A 17,279-nucleotide genomic window follows, 5' to 3' on the forward strand; every position below is an offset into this window, starting at 1 on the left:
GTCAGCTGTGTGAGCCAGAAAGTTTATCACTTTATAAGGACAATGTCAAATTATGGAAATTTTGATTACAACGTTAAATAATGTTTGGTGATACATATTTTAGCGTTTATATTGGAGGAGAAAGTTTTCCCCAAGTTGAAGAGTATTACTGTTCGTAGAGATAAGAAGAGATTTTTTTTTCTTCCTTATTTATGGCTTTATTGTTAATTTGACATGAGTTGACAAAGTCAACTATTATTTGAAAAAACAAAAAAAGAGGTCCAAATACCAATATTGGAGGTATGAATAGAAGCTCCCTACAATTAATTATTCTCTTAGACAAATAAAAAGACGCTTACAGTGCTATATATAGTTGTATATCTTGCTTTTCTAATCCACATTTTCTGAAATTTCTTATTATATTTTGGCAAGGCATATCCTCTGTTCCTAAGTATTGTTGGTGTGTGTCTATATATATATATATAGCTAAAATCTGTTTAGTCCCTATAGTATGCCTCCAACATCATTTAAGTCCCTGACATTCTAATTTCATCCAAAAACTCCATGACCTCTCAATTTCTCTCCAATAGATCCATTCTGTTAACTCTCCCTCCAAATGCTCCATAAAGTTGCTGACGTGGCAATCTCTTCAGTGCCAACTCAACTCGATAATAATGAAATTTCCAATATAGCCTCGTGTTCTTTTATTCCTTTTTTTTTTTTAATTTCTTGTGTTCCTTTTTTTTCCTTTTCTTCCCACTTTCTTCTTCTTCTTCATCACTCCCAAATCACCATAACCACCACTAAGCTCTCTTCTAACCCAATCATCAATCTCATTGCGATCAACACCAAGCTCAAGCGCCTTAATTTTGAAATTAATATAACTCCATGACCCTTCCAAAACCCCATTATTTGTCTCTCCCGTTCAAGATAAAAGAATTTTACTTCATGAAATTACCCCTTACATTCCCAAGAAACCCGCTTCATCACTTTACAATTTAGATTTATTAGGCCTGAACTGGAAATACAGTGGAGAATGAAGTCATGAACAACTCTTTCATTCCTACGGAACTATGCTCGTCAGCTGACTTCAGCAGCTAAATTCTTCATCTTCTGTTTCTTAGATAGTCACGACTTCTTCATAAAAGTTGTTCAAAATGAGTCTTCTGAACTTTGATCAAATTTCATGAAAATCCAATGGTTGAATCTTCCAAAATCAAGGTAAAACCAATGACTGTTCATACAAAATTCTGTTTTGAGATAGAATATAGAATTGACTCTATTTCATATTTGCCTGTCCTATTCCCTTTGCAAAATGGGTCAAGTTTTTTCTGTTGAGGTTGAATTCAATTCATGAAGTACCCATTTCAATCTTGAGCAAGTTAAAGTTATCAATGAGAAAGAGACGGTAAAAGGAGAATAGATGCAATCTGGGTACCCCACCCAGCCCAACGCTGACACCGCCTAGGCAGTCCAATGCCCTCCGAAACCCGCCTATATGTTCTGGGTGTTTGAGTTTTTGGTAAGGTTTTGATGGGTGAAGTGTTTTGATTCAAAATCTCATCTGGCTATTTGAGTTTTTGGTAAGGTTTTCTACCTGTTCTTTTTTTGTTTTGGGTTCATACACTGAGAGTGTGATTTGGTTTGAATATGTATTTGAATTGAGGGTCGAAAGCTTAAAGCTTTTGATTCCTTTCATTGATTCTACTTACAGGAGTGTATAGTATGCTTTAAAATGTGAAATTCAGAAGCAAATCTCACCTTCTTGATGGTGGTACCATCGGAGGCTAGCGGCGATGTTTTTTTTTTTGTTGATTAAAAGTGGCGGTGGTTTTTTTGGGTGTGAAGAAGAAGATAGGAAAGGAAAAAAAAAAGAGAATAAAAGAAATAAAAAAGATAAAAAATACAGGGCTATATTGGACATTTTACTTTTATCGAGCTGAGTTGGCATGAAATGGATTGCCACCTTAGCAACGGAGCATTTGGACGGAGTGGACCTATTGGAGAGAAATTGAGAGGTTAGAGAGTTTTTGGATGAAATTGGAATGTCAGGGACTGAAATGATGTTAGAGGCAAAATACAGAGACTAAACAGATTTTATCATATATATATATATATATATATATATATATATATATATATATATATATGGACTAAATTCAGTTTAGTCCCTTGAACTTTAGGGCTAAAATCACTTTGATCCCTTACTTTTTTTTTTTTTAATCACGATGGTCCCTACACTTTCAAATTACATCAACCTAGTCCAAAATTTGACTTTGACTCAAAAGATGACGTCATATGCTGAGTTAGAGTCGACATAGGGGCCCACTTTTCAGATTTTAAACATCCAAAGAATGGCAAAATGAACATTTCTAATTTAATCTAATTTCTAATTTTTTTTTAAAAAAATCTCTTCATTTTCTCTCTCTGACTCTCTCTTCCTCTCTGCAATTTCATCTGAAACAAAAGTAACTCCCTTTTGTGAATTTTGAACTCCCATTGGGTGCCAACAATAGTTGTACACCAACATTACCACTATCACATTTCTCTAGATAACCCACTTTTGCAGCATTTGGAGATTTGAGAAGAAAATGTTCTGCTTGGACTGCGGTGGAGATGCATTTTACTTCTACTGCCGCTCCTCCAGACACAAAGACCACCAACTGATCCACGTCTGGTCAACTAAATTTCCACCAAGGACGTCCTTGAGCAAGTTGGGGACGAAGCCAATAACTAAGGCCAATATACTAACCAAGGCCAGAAATCAACTCCGACAACCGCCACCGCCGCGGTGCACAGTAACTACATGGTGGTCAGCCACTGCTCAAAACCTAACTTTCTTTAAATCTCATCCAAACTCAAATTCAAGTATACAGAGAGGTAAGGCTCGAAGAATTGACCAACTTTCATACCTAATTGAAACCAAAGGTAGCCGGAAAAAAAAAAAAAAAAAAAAACCCACTACACCATGTCCTTCGATTCTCACTCATGCTTCGTTTTTGGGACAATTCGACACCATAGGGACGTCCACGACGTCGAGAGGAAGCTTCGGCTATCTGTGAGACGTCACGAATTGGCCGGAATCAGAAAATTTGCTGACGAACCTGAGAAGCTTTCGGGCTTCGATTCTCTTTCACCGGAGCTCTTTTGTGAAAACCAAAGTGGTATGCTAGCGGTGTCGAGAGGAATCTGTGGCCACCGGTATGCCATCAGCGGAGATGGTTGTGGTGATTACCTCGGAAATGAGGGGGTTGGAGAGGGAAACGTCGTCGTTTTGGGAGATAGGGGTTTGGTGGCGATAGTTAAAGTGGTGGGAATAGGAGTGGGAGAGGCGGGTGTAGAGGAAGGGAGGAGGAGGAGGGCGGAGATCACTGCGTAGATCGGGTTTTGGGTTGCTCGAATCGGGAGAGTGAGAGAGAGCGCAAGAAAGAGAGAAGAAAAGAGAGAAAATGAAGAGAAACAATTAAAAAAAAAATTAGAAATGTCCATTTTGCCCTTCTTTGGGTGTTTAAAATCTGAAAAGTGGGCCCCCTATGTCTGCTCCAACTCAGCACATGACGTCATCTTTCGAGTCAAAGTCAAATTTTGGACTAGGTTGATGTAATTTGGAAGTGTAGAGACCATTGTGATTAAAAAAAAAAAATCAGGGACCAAAGTGATTTTAGCCCTAAATTTCAAGGAACTAAACTGAATTTAGTCATATATATATCATATCCAGAGCGTAGCTCCGCTTTGAAATTAATGTGTGAAATTCGAGTTTTTGGTCACTTTTTCGGTCGCATATCTACATCTCGACCGTTCAGTTTTTAGGTACTAGTGTATAGATCATCTCTGCAAATTTTCAGCCAAATTGATGATCGTTAAGGTATCTAACTCACTTAAACCAATGGACGGACTGAATCTGTCAACCTGAACCGTACTAGCTTTAAGGCAGTTATCAATGTCTTAACGATCATCATTTTGGCTGAAAATTTGCAGAGATGATCTATACACTAGTACCTCAAAACTGAACGGTCGAGATGTGGATATGCGACCGAAAAAAAGTGACCAAAAACTCAAACTTCATACATTAATTTCAAAGCGGAGCTCCGCTTATATATATATATATATATATATATATATATATTCTTTTTCCTATTTTAGGGTATAAGTTACTTTCACACCTTTGGATTTGGTCTACATTTTTATACACGTAAAGTTGGAACTCTGGAAAGAAAACCAAATCCTTTGACCCATAAATCACATATATACATCATCATTGGTCCTAAACCCTCTTATCGATCACTTGTAATAATGTAATTTTGACATCTTTAATTAGTTGGGTGCACCCTTCTAGCTTGGCAATGCGTTATTCAAGCAAACTCACACACGGGGACAACCCTTCCTCGTTTCACTACAACCCGAACAAACCAAAACCACAGAAATCTTCAAATTCTGAAACCAAACAACAGAATCATTCCAATAATAGCCAAAACCCTCCATAGCAATAGCTATATATACCTCCCATCCCACCCCATTTTCCTCAGGACGCATTTGCAGAATAAAGCACAAGGCACAAAAAATCCAACACCTCTTAAAGCGTGTGATCGGTTGACACATTCTCTCTTAAGAGTTTCCCGTCGATCGATCACATACACTTATCCATCATCATGGAAATGAAGAAGATTGCCTTCGTCGTCCTTGTTGCCGCCATCTGCGTGACCGCAGTCATGGCCGCAAAGGAACAGCCAAAGCCGACAGTATTCTATCCACCCCCCCCACAGAAAGCCGACTCCCCGAAATCTGGTGCCCCTGCCCCGGCTCCTAACAGTGGCAAAGGCTCCCATGCACCCACTCCTACTCCCTCCGGAGCTAAACACTCTTCCTCTGTGGCTCCTACCACCTCTTCTAGCGGGGATTCTACCACCTCTAGCTCGGAAGATTCTACCACCTCTACTTCCGATAGCTCTATCACCGGGGCTCCTGCACCTGCACATTCCTCCGCCAACACCGTAGTTGGGTCCTTGGTCGGAGCTTCACTCGTGTCCTTCTTGGCCCTTTACATGCAGTAAATGACTCAATCAACTAGAGGGGAAGGAGGAGGAGATGAAGGTTATCGGTTTGTTTGGGTTAAACATATGTAGTCCTCCATTTTTTATGTTTCTTTTTCAGGGTGTGTGCGTGTAATATGTAATATGTAATAAATGAATTAAAATTCGCGCGCGAATTTGGATTGTTCTTGGATTTATTTTCATTATTTTATACTGTGATTCACGAAATAACCACACAAAAAGTCGAAACATGTATGCGCATAAAAACAAGTGAATTTATATCTTAATCATTCTTCTGTTGCGACTAGCTATGATCATTGGGATGGAGCTGTTCTATTTTGTTAGCAAACGGAAATGGATTGATTAGAAACGTACAAGTAAATGGATAATTGATTGATTAGAAAAAGTCCAGCAAACTAATTGGTCTATTGGAGAAAATTAAATTGAATTTTAAGAAGTGATGTTGATATTGATAAGTTGAAGTCAGACAAATTTTTTATTTTATTTTAATAGATATCATATCGATATATCATTGTAAAATGGGTCATTACATATCCTTCCGCTACCAACATAGGATAGACAAAAAGTTTGTGGTGGTGCCACAGCAGTACATAGACTAGGTCTACTCATTCAACAGTTCCATGCTCAGTTAAAATAGCAAGCCTAGAAACTTAACACCATTGTTTTTGTTGGTTTCTCCGGTGTAGCCTGATAGAATGTGATACTTTGGTGTAGCCTGATAGAATGCGATACTTGTAACTACTTATGTGGATGGCTTCCAGACCTTGTCAAAGGAAATACACAACGTCAGAGGGACAAACTGAGCTGATCGGTCTATACCTCTTTGATGCTTAAGTCAGGTTATGTATATAATTTGACAAAGTAACTATAAGAGACCAGAAGTTATTACCCTTAATGGAGGTGGTTGAGTTGACTTATATACTCTCAACAAGGGAAGAGGTTTCCCTTTTCTTCAATGTGGGATGTAGTCCCCTAGTTTGTAGATTCTGATGCAAATTCTGGTGCATACTTTGGGAAGACTTTTCGGGCTTGGTGTTGCCCTTTGTGACCTTTGGTGTCGCTCCTTATGGACACCACTGTCCAGAGTATTGGTCCCTGGGCAAGCCATGGTACCTTGCTAATCCATAGTGGCACATAAGCGGTATGAAGTTTGTACAACAAGTCGAATATGTACTAGTGTGTACAAGTCCCCCAAGTTCCCATTCAAGATATCTCTTGCGTGTGGACTTGATTATATGAGGCCAGTACGTAGGCTTCGTACCCTACTATGCCTGTGGGGAGTCCTCCAAATTCGGACGTGAGAAATGTCTTGAGTGGATAGGGTTAGAGTGGGTTTATGAGGATGCACTGTAGGTAGCTAAGCTACAGAGCGTGACTCACTGAGGGAATGGAGGACTTGAGCCTCTTGACGCTTGTTGCGATAAATGACGGTTTGAGCTTCTTGAACCCGATTGGGTAATTGAGGGCTTGAGCCTCTTATGCCCGGTGGGCTAAATGAGGGCTTGATCGAGCCTATTATGCATGGTGGGCTAAATGAGGGCTTGAGACTCTTGAACCAAGTGGGGTAATTGAGAGCTTGAGCCTCTCATGCCCGGTGAAGTAGTTGAGGGCTTAAGCGTCTATGCACAGTGGGCTAAAGGAGGGCTTGAGCTAGCCTCTTACGCACGATGGGCTAAATGAGGGATTGAGCCTCTTGAACCTGGTGGGGTAATTGAGGGCTTGAGCCTCTTATATCCGGTGGGGTAAATGAGGGTTTGAGCCTTTTATGATTTTCTATTTATTATTTGTTATTTATGATTGTTTTGATTTATTAGGTTTTAGTCGAAGTAAAGGAGAAAACAAAGAAGATAGGCAGGTGTGCAGATTATTGCAACCCTGATTCAATTAGATGAGGTGGTGTATTCCCATTGGTCCTACATATGCACCAATCAGAATATTCAAAGGAAACTTGGATTTAAGAAGGATTCGTGGAAGAAAAGCAATATAAAAGGAAAAGTATTTTGTTGCATCTCTCTCTACACATCTTCCCCTAGTTCTTCATTGGAGCGTCTAAGATACACAAAAACCCAGAAACATAACCATCTTTGCATTATCACCATCCTTAGAGTTTCTTGCATTGAAGGGCTTCGTGGCTACCATATCCGTCCATCTCTGTTTTTGGTTTTATAGTAAACTTTTTATTATGAATTTTTTGGTGGTGACCATGTCGAACTAACTCTCTTATAGTTAGGGGTTGTTTTGAAGCCCCAGTTATATGAAAGTTAGATGTATATTTTTCTTAAATGATTTTACTATCTTTTGTGAATGGTTGGTTGATTGCTTAATTGATACATTTTATGGTTGCAAATGTGAAGTGTACGTATGCATGTAATTAATGCTAGACTTAAGTTAACAACTCACCTAATCGTTTTGTGATCTTAAGTCAAGAGTAGCAACTGTTTGAACCCAAAAATAACATTTTTTTCCTGACAAGGGGGGCTCAGAGAATCCGGGCCAATATCCGTGGCCAAAGCGATATATTTTCGACAAGTTCGAAATATATTGTTTAGAGGCTAAGTAAAGCCTATTGAAGATCAAGCAATCTTAGAGCATATCGTGATATTCCTTGATTTATTACCAAATATTGGATAATTGTTTGCTTAAAGATTGTGCAAGAGGGGAGACGTGCAAGCTGCACTCATGCGACAATTAATATGGTGGACATGGACCAATTCAGGAAGGGTTCAATTGTCCTATATATGCAAACAATGCACAAGATTCCCATGCAATGGATGTGAACAGTTGGGGAAGGAATCAACCACCTTAACTGCAATAATCAAGGAGTATATATGATTGCTAAGTGGTGGGCCAACTAAGGAAGATATATATACAAGCTGCATGAATCAAGGGTACGTGGGCTACATATATATATAATTGCATGCCGCTAGCTATAGAGTCCCCGCGAAGATACATTTGCAATTAAGATACGTGCATATCCCACCGCATCCAAGAAGGTTACGTCCAGAACTCCAAAAGGTAATTAACCTTGCCTAGAAGATTGCTACGACAGAGTTAATCTCTTATTGCTTACGATAGTTATCAAAACTATTCAGAGTTTTGATTTGATTCAAAGCCAATAACTGTGGCCTAAAATATAGTATTTCATTCATATTTGGAAGGTGAATCTGCAGCAGCCTATATATAGAGGCTAAAACGGAACAACAAAGGACAACTCTTCAATCAACTAATCTTAGCGATTATCAAAGTCTCTCCGGAGCAAACCTACCTACAACCCAGTTGCAACCCAGCGAAGCAAGGGTAACGCCCTCGCAACCCAGCGAAGCTAAAGATACACTTTAGCAAACCTGTGCTTTCTCCAAACTTCCCAATGATTGCTCTGCTCAACCTACAACGTTGAGTATCGATTCGGTGATGCGAAGAGATCACAACCAAAGCCCTTACCCGTAAGGCAAGAAGTCCTTTTCCGGAATGCAGAGAAAAGAACCTTGTGCCGAGGTTGGTGCTCTCCTCGTCCACATCGTTTGATCAAGAAGTCAGGTCAAGGGATTCTCCGACAACTGCACCCTACGGTGCTGGCACGCCTGCGCACACGCTCAAAAGAGACAGTTTGCACCCATACTGGTTTTGGAGCCAAACAGCAACTATTATAGGACAACAGTAAAATCAATCAATTTAGGCTAAGAATAGATGGTGTTTTCATACTAGGATTAGTCTAATGTTTAATGGTCACACTTTCTCTTATGCGTAATGATCTTCACATGTTTCAACAACTTTCTCAACACTTTCTCTTGTGGAGAATGGTTTTTACTCAGTGCGTAATAAGGTTGAACTAAGGACTTAAAATAATGAGGTTTAATTGTGTGTTCATGATTTCTCCTTGACCATTATCATTCACCATTTAGTAAAGAACTTAAGAGAAGTTTAGTCAGATTTGCATGTAACCGGTGGATAGAAAAGTATGTCCCTAGCTGCCTTCATCTCATTGATATAAAACCCCAATTTCACCAACATTTCTATTTCTTTTAGTTTTTGAAAATTTTCAAACACCCCCATTTCTTTATTTGCATTTTTTTCTTTTATTTTGTTTTGTGTGTCCACACTAGTTTACAACCCTTCTAACCTATGGCATCAAATGATCCTTGCGATTTATATGCTACGATTGACAACTTTTTGCAGGGTTAAGTTGAAAGCTAATTTTAGCATATCATGCGTGAGAAAGGCGTAAAGTTACATCAAGATCATAAAATCTTGATGCTCCCCATGATCTATGAATCATATTAGTTGACACCTCACTTAATCATCAATTTTTGTTAACATGTCATTAACTTGATCCATAGAAGGAAAAAAAATAATTTGGGATTTGACCAATCTTGTGCATCAAAATTCTCTCTATGCTACAGCTGCGTTTGCTACTTCTCTATGCTTCCATGAAAACTTATGTATGGCTAGAGAAAAGAAAAGCTTTTACTCATGTTACATGTATTTCAAATTCCAATAAGAAAACTTTAAACCCTCAAATTTAATTTTCCAAAGGTGTGGACAAACTACATGTATCAATAACAAGGTTTATGAAACCCCATCGATCTAATACCGACTACTGAAATCCCTTATTTGCAGTGACCTACACCTTCCATTGACTACATCAATCTTGTCCATAGTTGTACTTTAGAGGAGCTGGATTCTTTTTTGTGATGCGCGTTATGTTCTTGGACATGTCCAGACTTTATTTTCTTTGGATGGCTCTCTTGGTCAGACGATTAGCTAAGGTCTTTTGGGCTGAACTTCAAATAAATTTTTATTATCTTTCAATAAAGTGGCGATTTATCTAGTTTAACTGTGCACATTTTGATGAATGATGATAAGTAAAATGAGGTTGATTATAGTGGAATCACTGGAATGCCCACTGTTTTAATGTTTGTGATCAAAACAAAAACTTAGCTGTTGCATTTCGATATTGTTACCAAAACTAAAAGACATAAGGAAGTGAGAGATTCAAATACAAAAATCTAATATGTAAGAACGCTTTAATGACACAAATATTAGCCAGAATGAAGAGAATAGAAATACTCAAAATGTACATCCCTTTACTGTGTTAGATGTTATTTCTTTAGTCTAATAAACGTTGTTGGCTGATAGGAAGTTGTTTAAGTGATGTGCTCATATTTTCCTATATTTCTATGCCTCTTAATATTGATATTTATATTTAGTTCTTTTTATTTATGATTCATTTATGTTATTTTAGTGCTTTTGTAGATTTGTTTCGTAGAAAGAAGAAAATAAGCTAATTAGGATTGAAATGCAATTCGAATCCTAAGTCCAAGAATCTGCATGTGCTAAACATCGAACTTTGCCAAATTACTGGAAATTTACCAGATTGATTCAGACAATGAGTCTTATATCATTGAAAATCTACAAATGTCTATTTTCTATAGAATTATAGGATCTCAATTTCGATACTTTTGGAGTCAACTATGATCATTTGATTGAAGATGGGTCAAATCAGAAAATTTCCTCAGGGTTTTACAATCATGTGGAGAACTCAAGTTTCGTGGCACAAGATTGTCAATCCTAATGCTTCAAAAAAGCTAATTCAGATGAGGAACTTATTCCTACTTCTACTGAAGATATTTCAAAGTTTTCCCATCCCGAATGAAGAAGGCAATCTAAATCCAAGTCTTACAAGGAATAACTTAAAGCCGAAGATGAATAGGAATCTTCCCTATATAAGGGAGCACAAATTTCATATGAGAGAACATCTTAGGAGCATATTAAAGACGCCTAAGGAGCAGAGACAACTCATCCATCTTCCATTCTTTTCTCTTTCCATTCTTTTTATGTTTTTTTTCGTTTGTTTTATTTAGTTATATTTTTCTAAACCTTTTTCTAGAGTTAGGATGATGCCTTTGTGATATAATCATAATTTCATATATTTTTATACCCTTAAATGTAGGATTCTAGACTAAGTTCTTGTCATTTTTTGTCAATTACTTTGAATTTGTGTTTTGTAGGTTAAATTAGAGAAAATAAAGATTTGGAGCTTAAAGTCATACGCGAGATTGAAAAGGTGCTTGCTATCTTGAGCTTCCAGAATTGTCTCTACTGAGCATTAACTTTGAGGATTAAACTGTACCTAGTTCAGGAAGGCAGCTTCTGACGAGTTTTGCATATCTTTTCGGATCCGCTATTCTTAGCACTCGAATGGAACAAGACTGAACGTGTCTGACATATTTGGAGTAATTTTTTGTATTGACTATAATAACCTTGCATTTATTTAGAGAGAAGAAATCTCTATTCCAAGTTGGACTAGAAGACTTAAGAAGCCCAAGTCAAGTAGGAACTAAAAAGAGACATACAAGGCAGAAACCTAGCACGTCTAGAGACACAAGAAGCAGCATATTTAGCAGAGAACAAGGAAAAGAGAAGCTCTCACCATCGCTGGACCGGAGTTCCTCAATTCTTCCATTGTTTGTTTCATGTTTTCTTTTATTCTAGTCATACTTTTCATAGTTATGGATTGCTAAACTTCTAAGCTAGGGTTGAGATGTAGCCCTTAGTATGACTGTTCTCTTTGTTTATTGGTTTGTTATTGAATTTCTAGGTTTCTATGTTAAACTCTTTATCATCTTTTCAATAGAACTTTTATTCAAAATCTTTGCTCGGGATCAATAAGACCTATGTTTTGTTTATGAGTTATTTAGTTGGAGAACATGAGGCTTGATCAAATAGTAGATGTTTTACAGGGTGCCAAAAGATAATTTAATTAAAGAGTTGTAAAATAAGAATACAAGTGCTTGATCATAGTCGATATTCTTGTTTGCATGATTTCCTAATCCTTTTGTGCTTAATGGAGTTGAACATGTTTACTTGAACCTGATCATTAAGTGAAATTAAATCATAGTTTGACTACTTGGGTTCCATACTGGATCAATAAGGATGTGTTTGGGGGGTGGGGGGCTTTTTAGCTCCCCTGCTTATAAGCACAAGACCCAATCAATGGCGGATCCAGGATTGGAACCTTGGACGGGCTGGATTTCTTAAACAAAATATATATATATATATATATATATATATATAATGGAGAATCTCGACGGTGCAAGAGAATTTTATTAATTTTTAAAAAATGTATATCTAGTCAGGGGGGACGTAGTGAGCATTACCCCTCAAATGCATATCTATACAAAACTAAAGAACAAAATCAACAACAAAATAAACATGCAATGCAATACAAGAACCTAAACTAACTAAATCTAACTCTACGAGTTCCACAAGCTTCAAACTCTTTGATCACCGATTCATTGTCAATAGATTCAGCATATTCCTTCTCAATGCGAAGGACCATACAATGACCAAGAAACTCATCTTCCATCTTGTTTCTAAGTTTATTCTTAATGATGTTCATAGCTGAAAATGCCCTTTCAGTGGTTGCCGTAGAAACAGGAATAGTCAAAACTAGACAAATCAATCTATAAAGCATAGGGAAAAATTCTGACTTCCTTTTTTTAACCAACATTCTGCACAAATCAGAAATAGATTCCAAATTCTGGAACTTTGGATCACTATGCATATCCTTCTCATAATATGCACACTCTAATTCTAGAGAAAACATTTCACTATTAACAAAATCTTCAGGATAATTCTTCTTTGCAAGATTGCATGCATCTTCAGTCTTAAAATTTATGAAGTTATCACGAGGATCCAAGGTTGAACTAAGTATAAGAAGTTCAGATGTTTGGTCTGAGAATCTTCTATTCAACTCACTCAACTGAAAATCAACTAAAGCATTGAAGACATTTATATGGTAATGATGCTCAACTATAATGAAATCTCTTTGTTGGCAACGACGACCTGTACCATCCTTATAACGAGCATTCATATCAGGCATATCAATATCATGTTTTTCACAAAAAGTTTCAACATTTCTTACCAAGTCATCCCAGCCTTCTTCTCTCATCTCTTGAAGAAATGATTTTGTATGTCCAACAAACTTCATAGCATGTACGAAGTCAAGAGATTTTCGCTGCAATGTCTGACAAAGAACTTCAGTAATTTTCATCAATTTGTGCATTAGAAGCAAGCAGAACACAAAATCAAAAGACCTCATAGCTTTAAGAACAGCCACAGCTTCTCCTTGCAATTCCAAGGGTGCTTGCTCAATCATATCATTAAGAGTTTTTTTTGTTGAACTAAACAATTCAATCAAACTCTTAATTGAACAAAAATGTGAGCTCCAACGTGTAGCAGCAGCTCGTTGCAAAGTACAAACTTGATTAGCACCATTACCTATTTGAAGTTGGCCACAAGCTACCAAATCTGCAATTTCTTCCTTTCTCACAGCGTTGAAAAAGATTTTATGACTTCTCTAAAATATCCCACATTCAATGAGTTTTCAGTTTCATCATGGCCTCTAAAAGCAGCTCCTTGATTAGCTAGCAATCTTACACTTTTTATTGAAGCCTTAAGCCTCAATCGATTGTCCTCTATATCCTTACTAGATTTTGACTGAAAAATTGTTTCAATTTGTTTGGTAGGATTTCTTAATAAATCCCATTTTTGCATTGCAGCATGAAGGGGAGAATTAAGGTCTCCTACATGCTTCATCAACACATTATCACCACCACAAACCCTCTTCCAAGCCTTAAACCCATCAACGGTGAATGTTGTATGCTGAGAATCTTCAGTGTCAAATAGAAAACAAGGGAAGCAATACGCCCTATCAAGAGCAATTGAATATTCAAGCCATGGATTGTCCTTAAACCAAGAAAACTGAAATCTACGTTGTTGACTCCCTTGTTCAGTGAATGGAAATTCTAACTCAAGTTGAAATGGACCCAATAAAACATAGGTTTTTCGAATACTATCACGCTCATTCACTGGATATTTCCATATGGCACAACGTAATCCAGGATCACGTTCAAGAGCGTTGATATTATTTTGTGGTTCAGGAATGGAAGGTTGGGGTTCAACATCAATATTTGGAGAGGATATGGGAGGTTCAGAAACCACATTTGAACTTGAAGACTCAACATTTGTTCTTTTAAACCATGAGTCAATGAATTTTGATCGCTTCGGTTTTGGCTCATGATTTAACATTTTACTCTAACACCTATAAATTAAGAAATTAACTTTGAATTAACTACTTTTCATAATAACTAATTTAACAAAAATAAAAAACCACAATATAAGCCACAATTTTATATGCACTGATGCATAATGAAAAGAAAATAAAAAAGTACCTCGGAAAGCAGTAGACTCAAGCTTTTGCCATTCACTTAATCCCTTTGTGTTCCAGTTGGTAGTTCCAAACTTCCAATTCATAAGTAAACCCATTGACAGAATCCCTTTGCCATTCACTTAATCCTGTTATACTTTAAGTAAACCCACAGACCTGTTTAGGTATTGAAATCAAATAATCAATTAAACCCACAACAATTGCACATTTGCACAGCAGAAACTCAGATTTGCATTTAAACCCACATCACATTTAACCCACATCAATTAAACAATAAATTGCAAATTTGCAGAACCAAGAAGACGGAGAGAATGCTTCATACCAGATTTCCAGACCAAGAGACAACCTTCATTCTTCAATCCATGAAATCTTCAATCCAATACAACCTACGAAATTGAATTTCACATCAATCCTTAACCCTATAAATTGCCCCAAATTGGGTTGATTCAATTAAACAAAATCTTACATTGAATTCATTGCCCCAAATTGATGTTGATGTCTTGATCTCTGAGACTTGAAGAGTTGAAGTGGAGAAGTCGAGCTCTGCCAGAGTTTAGAGGAGGAGGACTGGAGGAGGCGACGAACTGGAGAATCGAATACGCCCTAAGTCGAAGTCTAGTGAACTGGACGACTGCTGACTGGAGTTGGGATTGTTGATGTCTTGATCTCTGAGACTTGAAGTGGAGAAGCCGAGCTCTGCCAGAGTTTAGAGGAGAAGGACTGGAGGAGGCGACGAACTGGCGAATCGAATACGCCCTTAGCCCCTTAGTCGAAGTCAAGTGAACTGGACGACTGGAGTTGGGAGTGGGTTTAGGACGGGCTTCAGCTGGACAATACCCAATAAAAAATATAAAAAAATCAAGTATACATCTAATTTTTTTTTTAAGCCCAAAATTTTCGAACGGGCTGGACCCCACCCCAGTTAGTATGTAGATTCGCCAGTGGACCCAATTGTGTTTGGTAACCCAACTTCTTGTCTAATCCTTCCAGAAGCCACTGCTTCTTTCGTCAAAAAGCCGAAACCGCCTCACCCTTGCTTTTAAAAGCCGAAGAAGCAGAAGCCAGTTTACAACTGTAGCGCTGAGTTAATGAATCTTTTGAAATACCAATGGGCACCCTCATGGATTAAGAGTAATTACGGCCCAATACCATTCGTGAAAACGCTGCTTCCATTCGCGTCTTCTCCCTCATCTATGCCCCTCGCCTTCATAGACGTCGATCAAAACCCCAGGATGGTTGTCGGAGTAAGTAGAGAATGAAGGAAAACCCAAGAAAAAGGATTAGTATTGCTTCAGAATCTGAGAAGGAAGAATGGAAGAGAGAGACGCGATGGACTGACGTCATTTTGATTTTCTAGTGAGTTCTCTTCTTCTTCATTTCGCACCGGAGCCATGCAAACGGCGCCGTTCTTGACCTAATAGAATGTTGAGTTTGGGGATTCTACTGCTTTAATCTATTGCCATTGATTTAAGTTCTTTCATCTAAAGCTGTGGAATTGTTTAATTTCGTTTTAGGTTGAGTGTTTTTGATCATGTCTTGGTGCACGATTGAGTCCGACCCAGGTAAAATTCTTCAAGAATTCATCAAATTTTACATTTTGCACAGTTATTATGTGCTTTGAATATTTATGTAAAATTTTATTTGGGACAGTATGATTGGGTGAGATTTTACCTTGAATATATGCTTAAGTTTGGATTGCAATGACAACCAAAAAGAGGAAATCAATATTGGAAGGCCACCGAATTTTTGATGTTATGGCTAGTATGGAACAGAGTTTTTTAGTATGAAGAGTTGAAATTTTGAGGAGAAGCATTAGGCTTGGAATGTAGAGTGAGAGTGGAAAGATTTGAGTAGTGGTTAAGAGGGAAAGATGTTTGAAACTCAAGGTTGTGCTTTGCATTTCAAGGGTCTTTACTGAGCTTATTTAGCAGATGCAAGTAAAAGGTGTGCAAGTATGGGTTCTTTGATGCCTCTCTTATTGGTCCTTCTCTTGCTGCTGTGATCATAATTTATTGCCAGTCCAATAGTACTGATGTGTGTGTCTTCTCTCATTTGACTAAGTTCAACTTATTTATATAGCTATACAACTAGACAAGCACAATCCAAATATGTTGGTTATGAACACTTTAAGATGTTGTAGGCAATCTGATAATTCTGGCAAAAATGAAGGTTATTTTATATCTTTTGTCCTTAAATCATATTCAGACATCTAGTACGATGTTATGTTTATGTCTTATTTGGAATTGGAACCTTTAGTTTCTCATATGTTCTACATTGATGTGGGTCATGGCCACCTTCAACTTTTATGCTTCTGTTCAGTCCCTCTTTTGGCAATGGGAGGTCCTTTATTTTTCCTTTTGCTTCATTCTCTCATTTAATGGGAGGTTCCGTCCAAATTTTATTGATATGGTGGTGAGTACTATTACTTCATTCTCTTATTTAATCAGCATTTAGGACCTAAGTTTGGTGGTGAAGCATGTGAGGTATCTTCAATTTAGAGGAAAGAACTAACACCTAGTACTGGTTTTGATTTACTGTCAAGATCAAAGGAGAAAGTGAAGCTTCTAAAGGTAAAGAGTAACACATTAGGTTATTATTAGCTTTTGTTTGGTGGTTGGCTATTGGCTTACTGTGTGGTTCTTATGATTGTTGGTATTTCTATCTTTTGTAGAGTGCTTGGACTAAAGCTGAACAAGAGGAAGAGAGGCAAGCTATGGGATTCTCATGTTAAAGTAGATTAAGTGATAAGAAAGTTTCTGCAGTTGATCAACTTAATGATCGTTGTGAATTTTTGTTTGTTTGTTTCTTTTGTATTGTTATAGGATAATACTTTGGCTGTATAAAACTTGGATTGGATCCATGAATTTAAAGCCGTCATGTGGTCAAATTGATTGACAGATTTTCTTCATAGTTCATTAGCAATCTTTCAAGTTCAGTTGATTATATTGAATACTTTACCTTCTAGAAATCTCCATTATTTTAACTATATAGTAATATTTAAAATTATTCAATAATAATCA

General features: G+C 37.4%; 3 protein-coding genes across 3 annotated transcripts; 1 reads left to right on the forward strand and 2 right to left on the reverse strand.

Annotated features, from left to right (window-relative positions):
* The first annotated feature begins 4,495 nt into the window (after positions 1 to 4,495).
* On the forward strand, positions 4,496 to 5,211 carry LOC112201451 (classical arabinogalactan protein 5). The gene has a single exon (XM_024342327.2). The coding sequence runs from the start codon at positions 4,629 to 4,631 to the stop codon at positions 5,028 to 5,030; it is 402 nt and encodes a 133-aa protein (XP_024198095.1). The 5' UTR covers positions 4,496 to 4,628; the 3' UTR covers positions 5,031 to 5,211.
* Positions 5,212 to 12,267: 7,056 nt separating this feature from the next.
* On the reverse strand, positions 12,268 to 13,188 carry LOC112164279 (zinc finger protein 862-like). The gene has a single exon (XM_024300500.1). It carries the CDS (start codon positions 13,186 to 13,188, stop codon positions 12,268 to 12,270), a length of 921 nt encoding a protein of 306 aa, XP_024156268.1.
* A 170-nt stretch (positions 13,189 to 13,358) lies between these two features.
* LOC112164281 lies at positions 13,359 to 14,120 on the reverse strand. Its single transcript, XM_024300501.1, has one exon. It carries the CDS (start codon positions 14,118 to 14,120, stop codon positions 13,359 to 13,361), a length of 762 nt encoding a protein of 253 aa, XP_024156269.1.
* Between the last annotated feature and the right edge of the window lie 3,159 nt (positions 14,121 to 17,279).

Source organism: Rosa chinensis, chromosome 5 (genome assembly GCF_002994745.2).
Source record: "Rosa chinensis cultivar Old Blush chromosome 5, RchiOBHm-V2, whole genome shotgun sequence".
Classification (NCBI taxonomy): domain Eukaryota; kingdom Viridiplantae; phylum Streptophyta; class Magnoliopsida; order Rosales; family Rosaceae; genus Rosa; species Rosa chinensis.